This window comes from Montipora capricornis, chromosome 8 (assembly GCF_036669925.1).
Source record: "Montipora capricornis isolate CH-2021 chromosome 8, ASM3666992v2, whole genome shotgun sequence".
Classification (NCBI taxonomy): Eukaryota; Metazoa; Cnidaria; class Anthozoa; order Scleractinia; family Acroporidae; genus Montipora; species Montipora capricornis.
The window spans coordinates 51,083,575-51,104,425 of record NC_090890.1 but is presented as its reverse complement, the minus strand read 5'-3'; the positions used below and the strand labels follow the sequence as shown (position 1 = coordinate 51,104,425).

Here is a 20,851-nt window from a genome sequence, read left to right as displayed (position 1 = left end):
ATAGTCTTTTACCTGGGAATATAGTTTGAATATCTTAAAATAGTTTTAATAATTATAGTTTTTACCTGAAAATTGTAAAAATCCATCCTATTGCTACTTGTAAATTTTCCTCTTTTGGATTGTAATTATTGTAAAGCACTATTGGGCTAAAGGGAAATAGCGCTATATAAATAAAGCATTATTATTATTATTATTATTATTATTATTATTATTATTATTATTATTATTACATGCTTTAAGCCATTTGGTTACCAGTAAGTACTAGGGGTTCATACATGTAACTTGCCATGATCTAAATCTTGACTTCCTTCTTTCTGTAGTTCAATTATGTGACCTTCATGTAATATTTTCTTTATATCCACGTCCTCTGTGGGCTTATGCCAAACATGAAATGACCAGTTAGCTTGATAGCTCTACAGGGGTGTATATTATTGCTGCCACAGTGAGTGAGTGAGCCTGAAGCGAACGAACGAGGTAGATCTCAAATAGTGAGAAGAACACATTTTCTGCGAAATGCAAGGGTTCTGGTCACGGTAAAAACAAAGGCGCAAGGAATTATGGTTATGCATAAATAGTAAAGATGCGTGGTATGATCTTGTTACAAATAAGATTAGAGCCTGCTCTGTTTTGTATTTTCGCTTCTCGTATCTTCAAACTACAGTATGTTGCCCAGTTTCCAGCCACCTTACATTGCAGTCACTACAACTTCTCAAAGCGTTCCACGCAACTTTATAGAGTATTTACATGGAGACGCCATGTGGTCCAACAATACAGTATGACGGCCGGTAATCAACGAAAACATCTGTTGTTCACTTTGCGTTAAAGGCGCTTACTTTTCGCTGATGAGATAAAATACACATGTATAAAAAACATCTCCTAATGTACTTGAAAGGCTCAAACTGCTGAGATTCAGAGGGGTTGACTTTTGTTTTTTGAACCAAATAGTTTTGTATCATGGTGTCATGCAAGGTAATAATCCAGAAATTCAAAATGCTGTATTTTCGCAACGAAAAACGTCAAGGAACTGGAAACGTGAAAAAAAGATTTATTTCTAGGTCATCATCAACCTCCTTCAGATAAAAATTCAAAAAACCTTGCGATTTTGATTTGAGAATTTGTTGGCTTCACTGTGAAAACCATTAATATTGTTTTTTCTTCTCTCGAGTGGGGTCCAGAAGGAGGTCCAGTTTTGTACCGTCCCTGCTAAAGACCTATTAAAATCTCCCTTTAATTCCACGCATGATCTCCCGTCCCCTCAGCAGCATTTCTTCTATTTAGGTAAACTAGTTGTTAGACCACTGTGCGGATATTGCGAAGGGTTCAACCCTGAATTTTACGTGCTTTACCCTTCGTTGCTACTTATTAATAAATAATTTTCTTAATGGCAATGATCTGAGATCTGAACACAAGAATATCTGACAGGGCAGATCATCCCATACTTTGACCCTATCGCCTGCAAGGTTGCACTTGGCCCAAGTGCTTGGATTTTGAAGAAGGTAAATTGTTGTGGTTGAAAGACTGATACGAAGATCCCGTCATTACCAACAATTTCTGCTCAAACAAGGTCATACAGTAAATAAGTTCTGCAAATATTCAGCTGATAATAGACCTTTTTGCAGATACAGCGGCCATTTTGATTTCTATTGTTTCAAATAGCTATTATGGGATGCCCAGGGGGTAAATACATATTAATTTGCCCCCTGAGCATCCCATAAGGTCTTTTGAAACAATAGAAATCAAAATGGCCGCTGTATCTGCAAAAAGGGCTATTACACATGTAGGTAACCTGTGTTAAACAATCTTATTTTTACATGGCCCACATTCATAGCAGTTGTATATCTGAAGTGATTGCCGTTACCCTGTATAATATTTATCATCGTCATCATCATCATTAAGATTAGTACACTAGTAGTGGTACTATTATTATTAGTATTATTATTATTAGTATTATTATTATTATTATTATTATTATTGTTATTGTTATTCTACTGAAAGAGTTCTTTGTTCTCCTTGACAGTAATTGATGATCTTTCAACAAATTGTGGAACTGAAACAATCAAGGCTCCTTGTTATGACAAAACTAGTTCTGATTCATGTGACTGGCTCATCCTCAAGTCCGCAATCGAGGTATTTTTCAAGAATAAATTATGATAGCCCCCAATTTGTGTGTCCCAAAAAATAAAAAATCGTGTGTATGGCATGTGTACATTTCTAGGCATGGGAGTTGTTTTTCAATTAGCTGTTTTAAAGGCGCCGTTACACTGTGCAATTTTTCATAAAGCTTGTCTCACAAAGCCATGGCGAGACGGGCTGAACGAAACATTACCCAATGTAAGATAGAAGTTGTAGAAACCGTTGCGGAAAGTAGAATTGTGTTCTATTTTTTGCACTGCTTCGCGCAACGAATTCTTTAATCATTGCAAAGTGTAGCATCTGTCCCGCAACTGTCGCATCAGTTTGGGGCACCAGTCAATGAAAATGTTCCTTTAATCTTATGTGATGCCACAAACGTTGCGCAGTGTAACACCTGTAAAGCAAAAGGCCATTTCCGATTTCATGTCAGCCTCCTCTTTGAAGCGAGTCAAAGTGCGAAGTTCTTGTGATGGTAATTAGTTCTACTTTACATATTAATGAAAACTAATTTTCATAAGAAAAACTTCGCACTTAGACTCGCTTTGAAGAGGAGGTAGATGTGAACTCGGACAGGGCTCGAAATTGCGACCAATACAGTCGCATTTGCGACTAAATTTTTCCCTTTGCGACTAAAATATCTGGAGAGGTCGCAAATTTGCGACTTGTTGTCACCTTCGCTGTTTCGAAACAAAAGGGTTGGCAGTTGCCACTTTGCTGCAACTTTTGCTAAAATAAATAAAGAAATGACAAAGTTATTTTGTTTCTCGCTGTGACTTTTCTCTGAAGATAGCGTAATTGTAGAGTAATTTAGTTGCGATGTTACGTGCACAGCTCCATTTCTTCGATCATTCGCCATTTTCAGCGGTTTCTTTACACACAAGTAGGTTGGTACTTTAAGTAGTGTTATTAAAGTGTATCATAATAGTATATAATTATATCATGGATGTATTAAAGCCTTAAATTGTTATATATAAAGGTATATACCAGTGAATTTCCATGTATACCCATATATATTCATGTATACCCATGTATATCCATGTATACCCATGTATGTCCATGTATACCTATGTATATCCATGTATACCCATATATATTCATGTATACCCATGTATATCCATGTATGCCCATGTATGTTCATGTATACCCATATATATTCATGTATACCCATGTATATCCATGTATGCCCATGTATGTTCATGTATACCCATATATATTCATGTATACCCATGTATATCCATGTATGCCCATGTATGTTCATGTATACCCATATATATTCATGTATACTCATGTATATCCATGTATACCCATATACATTCATGTATACCCATGTATAACCATGTATACCCATATATATTCATGTATACCCATGTATATCCATGTATGTCCATGTATACCCATATATATTCATGTATACCCATGTATATCCATGTATGCCCAAGTATGTTCATGTATACCCATATATATTCATGTATATCCATGTATACCCATATATATTCCTGTATACCCATGTATATCCATGTATGTCCATGTTTACCCATATATATTCATGTATACCCATGTATATCCATGTATGCCCATGTATGTCCATGTATACCCATGTATATCCATGCATAACCATGTATGTCCATGTATATCCATGTATAACCATGTATTTCCATGTATACCCATGTATACCCTTGTATACCCATGTATGTCTATGTATACCCATATATATTCATGTATACCCATGTATATCCATGTATGTCCATGTATACCCATATATATTCATGTATACCCATGTATATCCATGCATACCCATATATATTCATGTATACCTATGTAAATCCATGTATACCCATATATATTCATGTATACCCATGTATACCCATGTAAGCCCATGTATACCCATGTATATCCATGTGTAACCATGTATGTCCATGCATACCCATGTATATCCATGTATAACCATGTATTTCCATGTATACCCATATATATTCATGTATACCCATGTATGCCCATGTATACCCATGTATATCCATGTATAACCATGTATGTCCATGTATACCCATATATATTCATGTATACCCATGTATATCCATGTATACCCATGTACGTCCATGTATACCCATGTGTATCCATGTATAACCATGTATGTCCATGTATACCCATGTATGTCCATGTATACCCATCTACATCCATGTATAACCATGTATAGCCATGTATATGCATGTATATCCGTGTATGCCCGTGTATGTCCATGTATACCCATGTATATCCATGTATAACCATGTATGTCCATGTATACCCATGTGTATCCATGTATAACCGTGTATGTCCATGTATACCCATGTATGTCCATGTATACCCATCTACATCCATATATAAACATGTATAGCCATGTATATCCATGTATATCCATGTATGACCATGTATGTTCATGTATACCCATATATATCCATGTATAACCATGCATGTATAGCTATGTATATCCATGTATATCCATGTATACCCATGTATCTCTATGTGTACCCATGTAAATCTATGTATAACCTTGTATAACCATGTATACCCATGTATGTCCATGTATAACCATGTATACCCATGTATGTCCATGTATACCCATGTATATCCATGTATAACCATGTATAGCTATGTATATCCATGTATATCCATGTATATCCATGTACAGCCATGTATTTCCATGTATACATATGTTCAGCCATGTATATCCATGTATATCCATGTACAGCCATGTATATCCTTGTATACCCATGTATCTCTATGTATACCCATGTAAATCCATGTATAACCTTGTATATCCATGTATACCCATGTATACCCATGTATATCCATGTATAACCATGCATATCCATGTATATCCATGTATATCCATGTATAGCCATGTATATTCATGTATACCCATGTATCTCTTTGTATACCCATGTAAAGCCATGTATAACGTGGTATATCTATGTATACCCATGTATATCCATGTATACCCATGTATGTCCATGTATAACTATGTATGTCCATGTATACCCATGTATGTCCATGTATACCCATGTCTGTCCATGTATACAATTGTATATCCATGTATAGCCATGTATATCCATGTACAGCAATGTATTTCCATTTTTATCCATGTTTAGCCATGTATATCCATGTATATCCATGTACAGCCATGTATATCCATGTATACCCATATATCTCTATGTATACCCATGTATGTCCATGTATAACCGTGTATATCCATGTATACCCATGTATACTCATGTATACCCATGTATATCCATGTATATCCATGTATACCCAAGTATAACCATGTATATCCATGTACAGCCATCTATTGCCATGTTTTTCCATGTATAGCCATGTATATCCCTGTAGAGCCATGTATATCCATGTAAAGCGATGCAGTTCTATGTATACCCATCTATATCAATGTATACCCATGTATGTCGATGTATACCCATGTGTACCCATGTATATTCATTTATACCCATGTATATCCATGTATACACATGTGTATATGTGTATACCCTTGTAGAGTCATGTATTTCCATGTATATCCATGTACCGCAATGTATGCTCATGTATATCCATGTATACCCATGTATATACATGTATACCCATGTAGTATCATGTATATCCATGTATACCCATGTATATCCTTGTATACCCATCTATATCCTTGTTCAGCCACGTATTTCCATGTACACCCATGTATATCCATGTATAACCATGTATTTCCATGTATATCGATGTAGAGCCTTGTATATCCATGTATATCCGTGTACAGGCACGTATTTTCACGTATACTCATGTATATCCATGCATACCCATGTATGTCCATGTATACCCTTGTATATCCATGTTTTGCCATGTATATCCATGTATACTCATGTACAGCCATGTATCTCCATGTATACCCATGTTTATCCATGCATACCCATGTATATCCATGTATACCCATGCATATCCATGTTTACCCATGTATATCCATGTACAGCCGTGTATAGCCGTGTGCAACAGTGTGTATCCATGTATAGCCATGTATTACATGGATATGTATTCATGTATAACCATGTACAACCATGTTTATCCATGTATAGCTGTGTAGTATCATATATGTCCATATATTTCCATTTAAAACCATGTATTTTCATGCTGTCCTTGTATATCTATTTATAACCATATATATCTATGTATAGCCTCTTATTATCATATATATCATATATATGCATGTACACCCAAGTACATCTATGTATACACGTGTATTACCCTGCATATAACCATAATTTCCTTTCTACAGGGGCGACCATTTGGAATGCGCTGCTAGACCAGCTAAATCAATTGCCTTCTATAAATGGTTTAAGAAAGCAAATAAAATCTTTCACGTTTGCATCGGCAAAAACTGATTAAATTAAGCAATTTTTGTAAAAAGTATGTTAAGATCATTGATTTTTAAACTTAGGTATCTTTGTATATTATACACGGCTTTTAGGTAGAACAGATTTTCTATGTAAAATACGAATGTAAATTTGGTGAAATTACCGTGTTTAACTAACGTTTTCCTATCCTATCTATCTATCTATCTATCTATCTATCTATCTATCTATCTATCTATCTATATCTGATATACTTAACCATGAGATCTTGATAAAGAAATTAGAATACTTTGGCTTTGATCACTCAGCAGTTGCCATTTTCCATTCGTATTTGTCAAATCGCAAGCAACAGTTTAGTGTGAATGGAACATCTTCTAAGCTCCTAGATATTTTGTGTGGCGTACCACAAGGCTCAATATTACGACCCCTTTTATTTTTAATGTACATAAATATTTCTTCGGCGAAATGTGACGCGTGAGTATTTTTCCAAAATAAGCAATAAACACAAGCACAAAGTTAACAAGTAAATAAAAGTTTGGGAATGACTGTATTTTCTCCTGTAAACTTTATAGGGAGCTTCAAACTTTACCATGCCAATATATGGTAAGCATGTCGAAAGCATTTATAATGTCGGAAACAGGATAATTGGTATTGATTAAGGTAATGTTTATGTAATGATAATGATATATCTGCCCGGAAATCGAGCGTATCTATCTGTCTGCTTCAATTATTAAGTTTGTTTATCTTTTGTCCCGAAGATCTTTATAGCCAATAGCCAATCAGTTTACGTTTGATCAATGTATGTCTATAAGATAAGAGAACAATGGGTTGTAGTTTAGTCAGTCAGAGACATGAAATTATGATGTACGCCATCGGAGAAATTGTAAAAGAATCGAGGAAAGCGACAGTGTGGGTTCCTTACTTATTCCCCATAACAAAAACCTAAGTTTTCGGGTGCTTAGTATAATTGCTTTTAAACCAAAACGGTTATCGACACTGGGCATCAGCTTTGACCATCAGATCGTGGGCATTTAAGCCCTTGCTTACCCCCACCCCCCTCCTCCTCAACAAGATTCAAGATTCAAGAGTTGAAGCCAGATCGCGAGCCCAAAAAAATATTCCAAGAAGAAATTTATTATGTTCACCTCCACCCACACACGCAGAGACGGATTTCTAAGTTTTGCCACTACTTAAAGTTTTATTGACATCATTCATTCAACAAAAAATATGGCCATTACCGAAGGAACTACGCCCGTAAAATAACACCTTTTTTGTAGTGGGATAATAAATCTCTTATTCGATTGTCTAACATATAAGGCCATTCTCTCCGTTGAGCATTGTCCGACCGACCCCAATTTTTGGAATTTTCAAAAAAAAAAAGGGTAACGGTGTTTTAAAACCATTTTAATGTTGCATAGGAGTTTCAGGGGTTGATCCTTTTTCCCACGCTGTCTTAAGTTTGCAACAACATCCACCAACTTTTCAGCCATATTCATTTTGGGTTCACGTTTTGTTTGTTTTCCGGGCTCCACAGCTATGATGCTGGGGTAGCGGGACTCCGATTCCGAGACTGCCTGGGAAACGCATTTGACGCTAAACGAAAAAAAAAAAGGAGGATGGGCTAATACTCGCGGACATTTTGCTCACTAATCGCAAAATGCTTCGCAACTCTCAAAATATCCGCGCGTATTATATGTTAAACCATCGAATAAGATGTATTTATCACGCCGTCTGAAAAACAACAAAATATACCAGCAAAAGCTCGAGAATGAGCAAGAGTAGAATCTTCTCTCAATGCAGCAAAGCACAAGGAATAAATCTGGAAACAAACAAAAATAAGATACGAGAATGCGTTGATCGAGCCGTGTCTATAAAGCTGCGATTGCTAATTCTGCTGTCGTACTTAGCATCATCAGCAGAATAGCGCACGATTGCAAATTTGTTTGGTGTATCTCCACCTTTTGTTTGCACTTGTGTTAAAGTGTGTGCTGCAATTGTCAACAAACTGAAATCGCGGTTTATCACGTTACCCAAAGGAGAATATTTTAAAGAAGTCATGCGCATTTACAAAGACAGATGGGGATTTCCAATGTGTGCTGATACGATGGACGGTACTCATATTCTTGTAATTGACCCCCACCGACCGACCATGACGACTTCGTGGATCTCAAAGGCTACCACATCATTCTTATGCAAACAGTTGTTGACTATGAAATGATATATGAAATATGGTGAACTGCGGATGTGAAATCAAGTGAAACTATGATCCTCGCAGTTATGAACGCAATTTTAGCAATTGCGTAGGGATGAGCGCGCATGGGTGTGTATGAATATAAATGGGTATCCATGGGTATAAATGGCTTAAGGCTTTACATGAATATACATGGTATACATAAGCATGCATAGATATACATGGCTGTACAAGGATATACGTGGCTGTACATGGACAGAAAAGAATATACATGGGTATACATCAGTATACATGGATATACATAGGCATATATGGGTGTACATTGCTGTACATGGATATACATGGATGTACACGGATAAAAATGCCTGTACATGGATATACAGAGCTGTACATGGTTATACATGGATGTACATGGATAGACATGGGTATACATGGATATACATGGCTGTACATGGATATACATGCCTTTACATGGAAATACATGAATATACATGGCTGTACATGGATATACATGATAATACATGAATATACACGGGTATACATGGATATCCATGGGCATATATGGATATACATGGTTGTACATGGATATACATGCCTGTATGTGGATATACACGGGAATACATGGATATACATGGCTGTACATGGATATACACGATAATATATGGGTATCCATAGGTATACATGGACATACATGGCTGTATATGGATATTCATGGATATACACGGGTGTACATGGATATACATGGATATACATGGCTGTACATGGGCATACATGGATATACATTCGTATACATGGAAATACATGGCTGTACATGGATATACTTAGATATACATGGCTGTACATGGGCATACATGGTTATACATAAGTATACATAGAAATGCATGGGTATACATGGATATACATGGCTGTACATGGATATACACGATAATATGTGGGTATACATAGGTGTACATGGACATACGTGGCTGTATATGGATATTCATGGATATACACGGGTGTACATGGATATACATGGATATACATGGCTGTACATGGATATACATGGATATACATGGCTGAACATGGGTATACATGGATATACATGGCTGTACTTGGATATCCATTATAATACATGGGTATACATAGGTATACATGGACATACATGTCTGTAGATGGATGTTCATGGATATACACGGGTGTATATGGATATACATGGCTGTACATGGATACACATGGACATACATGGCTGTAGATGGGCATACATGAGTATACATTCGTATACAAGGATACACATAGGCATATAGGATATACATGGCTGTGCATTGATATGCATAGGTATACATGGAGATACATGCCTTTACATCGAAATACATGGATATACATGGCTGTACATGGATATACATGTATGACAAGGGTATGAATGGATATGCATGGTTGTACATGGATATACATGCCTGTATGTAGATATGCACGGGTATACATGGATATACATGGCTGAACATGGATATACACGATAATACATGGGTTTACATAGATATACATGGATATACACGGGTGTACATGGATATACATGAAGATACATGGCTGTACATGGATATACATGATAATACATGAATATACGGGTATACATGAGTATACATGGGTATACATGGATATACACGGTTATACATGGATATACATGGTATACATAGAGATATATGGGTATACATGGATATACAGGGCTGTACATGGATATACATGGATATACATGGCTGAACATGGATATACATGGAAATACATTGCTGTACATGGATATACATGGATATACATGGCTATACATGGTTATACATGGATATACAAGGTTATACATAGATTTACATGGGTACACATAGAGATACATGGGTATACATGGATATACATGGCTATACATGGTTATACATGGATATATATGGGTATACATGAACATACATGGGCATACATGGATATACATAAATATACATGGCTATACACGGTTATACATGGATGTAGATGGGTATACATGGATATACATGGGTATACATGGCTATACATGGGTATACATGAATATATATGGGTATACATGGAAATACATGGTTATACATGGAAATACATGGTTATACATGGATATATATGGGTATACATGGACATAAATGGATATACATGGGTATACATGGACATACATGGTTATACATGGATACACATGGGTATACATGGACATACATGGGTATACATGGATATACATGGGTATACATGAATATATATGGGTATACATGGACATACATGGTTATACATGGATATACATGGGTATACATGGGCATACATGGGTATACATGAATATATATGGGTATACATGGAAATACATGGTTATACATGGGTATACATGGACATACATGGTTATACATGGATATACATGGGTATACATGGACATACATGGGCATACATGGATATACATGGGTATACATGAATATATATGGGTATACATGGATTTACATGGGTATTCATGAATATATATGGGTATGCATGGATATACATGGGTAAACATGAATATATATGGGTATACATGAACATACATGGTTATACCTGGATATACATGGGTATACATGAATATATATGGGTATACATGGACATACATGGATATACATGGGTATACATGAATATATATGGGTATACATGGACATACATGGTTATACATGGATATACATGGGTATACATGGACATACATGGTTATACATGGATATACATGGGTATACATGGGCATACATGGGTATACATGGATATACATGGGTATACATGAATATATATGGGTATACATGGAAATACATGGTTATACATGGATATACATGGGTATACATGGACATACATGGTTATACATGGATATACATGGGTATACATGGACATACATGGGCATACATGGATATACATGCCTGTATGTGGGTATACATGGGTATACATGGCTGTACATGGATACAGATGGACAAACATGGGTATACATGTGTATACATGGACATACATGGGAATACATGGATATACATGGAAATACATGGGTATACAGAGAGATATATGGGCATAGATGGATATACATGTATGTACTTTGCTATAGCTACCTATATATGCTGATATACCTCTTTTATATAATTTATGCGCTTTATGATACACTTTAATAACCCTACTTAAAGTACATACCCACAAGTATTGCGGGCTCATATTTCTTTGCTAAACCGCTGACAACACAATGCAGCGCGGCGATTTTGCGACTAAAATTTGCGAAATTGCGACTTAAGGACGTTCGCGCTAATTGTTTGTGCGCAACGTAACTGCGCAGGTAACGCGACTGTAATATGTCACGCATTACTTCGAGCATTAGTAAAGTTGAGGTTTGAAAACCTTTGCAGAAACCGTGGACGATAAGTCTTGCACAGCGTTGGATAAGAGAAGATCGTGATCAGTCAAAATTGATTAAAAATATTTAGGAAAGTCAAGTAGACTACTGCATGACTGATGTTCGCGTTGTTTTTATCAGTCGTGCACTAGTCTACTTGACTTTCATAAATATTGTTCAAGCATTAGTTAAAATAACATGGCGACAAAAACGCCGGGGAAAAAATTCCAGGCCGGCAAAAGGATGGCACATTTATTTCCGAATCATCATGAAACGTTGAAGAGAAGTGAGCGGGAGGATGGAAAAGCTCTGGTAAGGGTAGCTGCTGATCGAGTAGTGGCTGAAAGTTTGGAAAACTCGAGGACGAACCGTTGCGTAAATTTAATGGGGCTGTTTCTTTTTTTAATGTTTTTATTACCCTACGAACTTAAGTTCAAAACGAATGTATGTTTTTGAAGTTCTTTTCCTTTACTTTCGTGAAAATAGAGCAGTATTTTCGTCCTCGTCGGCTTGAATAGTGCGGACCTGCGTGGAAAAAACCAGCGATTAAATTTCACAAAAACCACACTCCAGAAGACGAGCATAACGGCAATGGAGAAATATTATACAAAACACTAACCAAATGAAGATGACGACTGGTTAAAACTTCGTTGCTGTGCTCGAGAAAGCTTTGTTTTGGGGTAAAAACCTTTCATCCCTTCAACGATCGATCCTCTCCTGGGTTCCAGTCCTTCCCCGACAGGTCACGCAAAAACGTGACAAACGAAGTTTTCCAAGAGCTTCGTAAAATCACATCGATTTTACTCCCTTGGATCATCGGTGACCCCTATTTTTTTAATCATGAATCACTTACTCTACTTACTATCTACAAAATATGATAAAATGAAAAAAATCTCACCGTAAGAAGTTGTCTTTTTTTTTAATTTTCTTTCCTCGTGCCATCGAATTCCGGTAGTGGTTGCAACCGATAGAGGTTACGAAAACGCTCGTCCGGGATGAACTCTACTGTTTACGTCATCCCTAGCGGCATGAAATTATCTTAAAATCCCACCCCTAAAAACTTATGCACGGAAACCTTCACTCTAACAGTTTATTTTTAGGATTTTCGATGGATGAGCAGATGAGGCTACCTTTCGTTATTGTGACAGATTTATCGAAATTAAGGTATTTTTCCACTGCCATTTTCTCCGAAACAAAGTCGGTGACCCCCAATTTTTTTTTTATTTTTGGAGTAAGTACTTTATGACCTAACTCTAGGCGAGAAATGAAGAAAATCTCACCGTAGGAAGATTTTGGCGCGAACGTCCTTAATTTTCGTATCTTATCGCAAAATACGACTGGATTTTTTTGTTAATTTCGAGCCCTGTCGGAAATGGCCTACTTTGTTTCGTGGTGTGAGAACTTTAGTCGCAACAAGATTGCGAGACAAGTTGCAAGAGAATGTCCCCATTAACCGTTTGACGTCCAAACCTGCCTAAAGCAGACTTAGTATTTTACTCTGTCTAACGCCAGACGGTTTTACTCGTCAATGGGGAACCCCTGGGAGTCAATGGGTTAATTAAAGGAGCCGCTTGTCATGGTACCTTGGGGTTATCTTGGGTTAAACACGAGTATTGTTAAGCACAAATATGATGATTCTACCTTCGTGCAGGTGTTTTGCGCAGCGTAAACCTAAAAGCGTCTGGCCAATTCACCTAAATGAAATCCAGTTTAATCTTGGACATCCTTATTCCCCTGTACGAATCTTTGCCACTGTTGTATTTCTTTTGGTGTCGAAGAGTTTATAGTGGTTACTGCGATGTTCTAATCCAATTTATAAGCATTGTGTAATGTTTCCCCTTTACATCCTCCCGTTAAATTAGACCTTATCGCAAGGAATTATTATTAATATGATGGTTTCGTCATTTTTCTTTGCAGTCCACACCTCTTGTTTTCTATGTGCCTGTTGGACAAATTGACCACGTTTGGCCTGTTGTAGCTTTTACTGTGTTGTCAACTATGGCTGGTTGTGCTGTGGTAGTATGGAATTCGTTCACAAGTACTCTGGATCGTTAGTGGCAATGCCGCCGATTGCGGCAGTTCTCATCGTCTTCGTCGTCATCTCATGATACCTTCCCAAGAAAGTGAGTGTTTCCAGAATGCTCTACGAACTTGCACGAGACCCACTGGAAAAGAAAAGAGACGTGATCTCTCACCCTGTAATACCAGAAGTGGCCTTGTTGCCGTGGCAAGGAAGAACCGACTGTCGTAACTTCATCTTCACAAGGCTCTCTTACAAGGCCGTTTAATTCAGCACATCAAAAAGACAAAGATATTTGCACTCTCACAATTTGTTTAAAGTTCACAACTGTGTTTGTCATTTACTCAAATACAATTCAGAGAACGAATCTGGGAAGCAACTGTATCATCCGGAGAACAACATACAAGCGCGTTGTTTAGCGGTGGCGCGAAGGAATTAGAGATCTGGCATCTGCAGTCCTCATGCATCGACATTCTGTTCACGATGTGCTTGCGTCCGGCAACGGAAACTTTTAGCGACAGCGACAATATCACTTGAAAATAAACATTTGCGCAGACTATTTTGCAGTTATTCTATCCGTTTTGCGATGACTGCTCCCAGTGGATTAATAGAATCGCCTTTAAGTAATTTGAGAGAGTGAAAGATTGGCTGTTGTGTGCTCACGTTGTCGTCAAAACCTTGAAGGTGGTAATACAAGTTGGTGTTTCCAGAGAACGGGAAAGAAAGTTACTAAAATGCATTCCTCACCTTTAGATTATTTTTGTATGAAAGGTAGTTTGGGACGCGCTTTCGAATTGGATGTATTCCCTCGTTTTCCAATGGGGACTTCAAATCTAAGTTAGCATTGGATGTAGCACTAGTGCTTGTACCTGGACACTCCGCTTTTAAAAGAGGGTAGCAACTTTCCAGGGTGACAGAAGCAAAATCGTCCCGTGGTCAAGTCCTTCCCGAAGCTATGTTGAAAACAAAGTCAAAAATTTTCAATAAGAAAAAGCGCAGATACAAAGCGTGCATTGTTTTTGCCATTGAGCCCACCGTCTTGTGGGGTTAGCGTCGACGTTGTCTTTGCATAAACTTCCGTGCGGCTTAAGATTTTGGTACATTTCTTTGCCATCCACTATAAAACAACCACGTTAAATTGCCAAATTTAGGGGTTTAACAACAATGTGAGAATATAACTCTCAATCTTATTCTCTATATTTGAACACGAAGACGCGCTATAAAACGGGCTGCTCCACGCTCCGCTTTTGTTGGAATTCATTCAAGCAAGACTGATTAATTATCCATCAACAAACAGCAACACAGAGACGGAAACCCAAAAAGATATTTCCAGCGCGAGAAAAAGGGACTGGGGATAAAAAAAAAAAGAACGACAGATAACATTTTATCACATATTACGGACACATTGCCGTAAGGGGCTTTTTTTAGGGCACAAATTATCACAGAGCTCGGTTGAATGGTAAATTATTTGCACGTGCTTAAGGCACGACGCCTTTTATAGTGCGTTTTCGTGTTGAAGCGCCATTTACTCGAGAACATTTTCAACGAGACAGAAGGAATTTATACCACTAAATACTTGCGATCTCTCAAATGCTTCCAAGCAAGGTTTAAATATGTTAGCGTCGATGTAGTCCTTGTCATACAGCTCCCTAGCTTCCAGCTGTTAGTTTGTTTCCTTCTCGTCTGTAAAACATCCCGACTACACAAAATTTCCAGCATGCGTAGCAATGCTTAACGCATGCGCATTCATAAAATACGTATTAAGAAAAGAAGGAAAGGCAAAAACTCGGTTTGGGGTTCCCCGTGCTACTTTCGATCCAAAGAGGGAGAGATTAATCGGTCCCTGAGCCATACGTGATTAAAACCCCTTGACTACCGGTAGCTCCTCTATTAGTGTAATAAAAAATAAAGAAAGTCCATAGTTCTGAATTTTTTCCCTGCTCTTATTCATGTTGTAAGCACACTAGTACAGAACGCGTGCGCATTCGTACAATACGTATTATGAAAAAAAAAATTGCAAAAACTCGGTTTGGGGTCCCCCGTGCTACTTTCGATCCAAAGAGGGAGAGATTAATCGGTCCCTGAGCCATCTGTGATTAACCCCTTGACTACGGTAGCTCCTTCTGTAAGTGTAATAAAAACTAAGGATAGTCTATAGTTCTGAATTTTATTCCTTGCTCTTGTTCATGTGGTAAGCAGAGTTAGTACAGAACGCATGCGCATTCGTAAAATACGTATTAACCCTTTGGCTACTAAAGATTTGGCCGAAAAACACGTTTTGAAGCTAGTTGAGGGGTCTTTTTGGTCAATGTGGTGCTGTTTAAGAGCTAAACCTCCGTACAAACCCATTTTTTCCAGGTTGTACACTGCGCGGCCTTTTCACTCAGGTGCTTGCAAAGTTCGGCATGCGCAGAAAGCAAAATTTCGACATAGTTTTTGGCTTTAAAAGTAGCACAACACTTTCGACTTTCACTTTTCGCTTTCTCTCCTTCCCTCTCTTTTGGCTTTCCTTGCCTCATTTTTCTTTTTTTCAACTTGCTGCGCATTTGGTAGGCTTTATTTTGGTAGGAAGAGTTTCTGAGAAACATTTCATCATCTTATAATTAGGTGATCAGAAAGGTAGGTGGGTAATGGCGCAAGCTTTTCATGGAGACTTCAGGTCAGTGTTACATTGGTTTTTTTGGCCGTTTCTCCAGTTTCCTTGACTGAATTGTGCTCATTCTGGTATAGTTTGAGAGATCTCTTCTCCCTGCACAAGTTAGTGGACAAAGCTGTTCCTGACCGTTAAAAGTGATGATGTCACAAGATGGGACCGTGGATAAAGCTGGACGTATTTTGCCAGATAGTAATCAAAGGGTTTGAGAAAAAAAAAAAAAATTGCAAAAACTCTGCCTGGGGTCCCCCGTGCTACTTTCGATCCAAAGAGGGAGAGATTAATCGGTCCCTGAGCCATCTGTGATTAACCCCTTGACTACGGTAGCTCCTTCTGTAAGTGTAATAAAAACTAAGGATAGTCTATAGTTCTGAATTTTATTCCTTGCTCTTGTTCATGTGGTAAGCAGAGTTAGTACAGAACGCATGCGCATTCGTAAAATACGTATTAACCCTTTGGCTACTAAAGATTTGGCCGAAAAACACGTTTTGAAGCTAGTTGAGGGGTCTTTTTGGTCAATGTGGTGCTGTTTAAGAGCTAAACCTCCGTACAAACCCATTTTTTCCAGGTTGTACACTCCGCGGCCTTTTCACTCAGGTGCTTGCAAAGTTCGGCATGCGCAGAAAGCAAAATTTCGACATAGTTTTTGGCTTTAAAAGTAGCACAACACTTTCGACTTTCACTTTTCGCTTTCTCTCCTTCCCTCTCTTTTGGCTTTCCTTGCCTCATTTTTCTTTTTTTCAACTTGCTGCGCATTTGGTAGGCTTTATTTTGGTAGGAAGAGTTTCTGAGAAACATTTCATCATCTTATAATTAGGTGATCAGAAAGGTAGGTGGGTAATGGCGCAAGCTTTTCATGGAGACTTCAGGTCAGTGTTACATTGGTTTTTTTGGCCGTTTCTCCAGTTTCCTTGACTGAATTGTGCTCATTCTGGTATAGTTTGAGAGATCTCTTCTCCCTGCACAAGTTAGTGGACAAAGCTGTTCCTGACCGTTAAAAGTGATGATGTCACAAGATGGGACCGTGGATAAAGCTGGACGTATTTTGCCAGATAGTAATCAAAGGGTTTAAGAAAAAAAAAAAAAAATGCAAAAACTCTGCCTGGGGTCCCCCGTGCTACTTTCGATCCAAAGAGGGAGGGATTAATCGGTCCCTGAGCCATCTGTGATTAACCCCTTGACTACGGTAGCTCCTTCTGTAAGTGTAATAAAAACTAAGGATAGTCTATAGTTCTGAATTTTATTCCTTGCTCTTGTTCATGTGGTAAGCAGAGTTAGTACAGAACGCATGCGCATTCGTAAAATACGTATTAACCCTTTGGCTACTAAAGATTTGGCCGAAAAACACGTTTTGAAGCTAGTTGAGGGGTCTTTTTGGTCAATGTGGTGCTGTTTAAGAGCTAAACCTCCGTACAAACCCATTTTTTCCAGGTTGTACACTGCGCGGCCTTTTCACTCAGGTGCTTGCAAAGTTCGGCATGCGCAGAAAGCAAAATTTCGACATAGTTTTTGGCTTTAAAAGTAGCACAACACTTTCGACTTTCACTTTTCGCTTTCTCTCCTTCCCTCTCTTTTGGCTTTCCTTGCCTCATTTTTCTTTTTTTCAACTTGCTGCGCATTTGGTAGGCTTTATTTTGGTAGGAAGAGTTTCTGAGAAACATTTCATCATCTTATAATTAGGTGATCAGAAAGGTAGGTGGGTAATGGCGCAAGCTTTTCATGGAGACTTCAGGTCAGTGTTACATTGGTTTTTTTGGCCGTTTCTCCAGTTTCCTTGACTGAATTGTGCTCATTCTGGTATAGTTTGAGAGATCTCTTCTCCCTGCACAAGTTAGTGGACAAAGCTGTTCCTGACCGTTAAAAGTGATGATGTCACAAGATGGGACCGTGGATAAAGCTGGACGTATTTTGCCAGATAGTAATCAAAGGGTTTGAGAAAAAAAAAAAAAAATTGCAAAAACTCTGCCTGGGGTCCCCCGTGCTACTTTCGATCCAAAGAGGGAGAGATTAATCGGTCCCTGAGCCATCTGTGATTAACCCCTTGACTACGGTAGCTCCTTCTGTAAGTGTAATAAAAACTAAGGATAGTCTATAGTTCTGAATTTTATTCCTTGCTCTTGTTCATGTGGTAAGCAGAGTTAGTACAGAACGCATGCGCATTCGTAAAATACGTATTAACCCTTTGGCTACTAAAGATTTGGCCGAAAAACACGTTTTGAAGCTAGTTGAGGGGTCTTTTTGGTCAATGTGGTGCTGTTTAAGAGCTAAACCTCCGTACAAACCCATTTTTTCCAGGTTGTACACTCCGCGGCCTTTTCACTCAGGTGCTTGCAAAGTTCGGCATGCGCAGAAAGCAAAATTTCGACATAGTTTTTGGCTTTAAAAGTAGCACAACACTTTCGACTTTCACTTTTCGCTTTCTCTCCTTCCCTCTCTTTTGGCTTTCCTTGCCTCATTTTCTTTTTTTCAACTTGCTGCGCATTTGGTAGGCTTTATTTTGGTACGAAGAGTTTCTGAGAAACATTTCATCATCTTATAATTAGGTGATCAGAAAGGTAGGTGGGTAATGGAGCAAGCTTTTCATGGAGATTTCAGGTCAGTGTTACATTGGTTTTTTTGGCCGTTTCTCCAGTTTCCTTGACTGAATTGTGCTCATTCTGGTATAGTTTGAGAGATCTCTTCTCCCTGCACAAGTTAGTGGACAAAGCTGTTCCTGACCGTTAAAAGTGATGATGTCACAAGATGGGACCGTGGATAAAGCTGGACGTATTTTGCCAGATAGTAATCAAAGGGTTTAAGAAAAAAAAAAAAAAAATGCAAAAACTCTGCCTGGGGTCCCCCGTGCTACTTTCGATCCAAAGAGGGAGGGATTAATCGGTCCCTGAGCCATCTGTGATTAACCCCTTGACTACGGTAGCTCCTTCTGTTAGTGTAATAAAAACTAAGGATAGTCTATAGTTCTGAATTTTATTCCTTGTTCTTGTTCATGTGGTAAGCAGAGTTAGTACAGAACGCATGCGCATTCGTAAAATACGTATTAACCCTTTGGCTACTAGAGATTTGGCCGAAAAACACGTTTTGAAGCTAGTTGAGGGGTTTTTTGGTCAATGTGGTGCTGTTTAAGAGCTAAACCTCCGTACAAACCCATTTTTTCCAGGTTGTACACTCCGCGGCCTTTTCACTCAGGTGCTTGCAAAGTTCGGCATGCGCAGAAAGCAAAATTTCGACATAGTTTTTGGCTTTAAAAGTAGCACAACACTTTCGACTTTCACTTTTCGCTTTCTCTCCTTCCCTCTCTTTTGGCTTTCCTTGCCTCATTTTTCTTTTTTTCAACTTGCTGCGCATTTGGTAGGCTTTATTTTGGTAGGAAGAGTTTCTGAGAAACATTTCATCATCTTATAATTAGGTGATCAGAAAGGTAGGTGGGTAATGGCGCAAGCTTTTCATGGAGACTTCAGGTCAGTGTTACATTGGTTTTTTTGGCCGTTTCTCCAGTTTCCTTGACTGAATTGTGCTCATTCTGGTATAGTTTGAGAGATCTCTTCTCCCTGCACAAGTTAGTGGACAAAGCTGTTCCTGACCGTTAAAAGTGATGATGTCACAAGATGGGACCGTGGATAAAGCTGGACGTATTTTGCCAGATAGTAATCAAAGGGTTTGAGAAAAAAAAAAAAAATTGCAAAAACTCTGCCTGGGGTCCCCCGTGCTACTTTCGATCCAAAGAGGGAGAGATTAATCGGTCCCTGAGCCATCTGTGATTAACCCCTTGACTACGGTAGCTCCTTCTGTAAGTGTAATAAAAACTAAGGATAGTCTATAGTTCTGAATTTTATTCCTTGCTCTTGTTCATGTGGTAAGCAGAGTTAGTACAGAACGCATGCGCATTCGTAAAATACGTATTAACCCTTTGGCTACTAAAGATTTGGCCGAAAAACACGTTTTGAAGCTAGTTGAGGGGTCTTTTTGGTCAATGTGGTGCTGTTTAAGAGCTAAACCTCCGTACAAACCCATTTTTTCCAGGTTGTACACTCCGCGGCCTTTTCACTCAGGTGCTTGCAAAGTTCGGCATGCGCAGAAAGCAAAATTTCGACATAGTTTTTGGCTTTAAAAGTAGCACAACACTTTCGACTTT

General features: G+C 38.2%; 1 protein-coding gene across 4 annotated transcripts in view; it reads left to right on the top strand.

Annotated features, from left to right (window-relative positions):
* Positions 1-15,995, top strand: part of LOC138060688 (phosphatidylinositol-glycan biosynthesis class X protein-like) — a 28,446-nt gene extending 12,451 nt beyond the window's left edge. The window contains exons 5-7 of one of the 4 annotated variants that reach the window (XM_068906535.1): positions 2,018-2,127; positions 13,147-13,210; positions 13,964-14,100. In XM_068906535.1, coding sequence (XP_068762636.1) covers positions 2,018-2,127; positions 13,147-13,170 — 134 coding nt within the window. In that variant the 3' untranslated portion in view covers positions 13,171-13,210; positions 13,964-14,100. Of the gene's footprint in view, positions 1-2,017; positions 2,128-6,424; positions 6,631-13,135; positions 13,211-13,963 lie in introns of those variants that run through there. The other 3 variants (XM_068906532.1, XM_068906531.1, XM_068906533.1) reach the window with 3 other exon arrangements.
* The last annotated feature ends 4,856 nt before the right edge of the window (positions 15,996-20,851 follow it).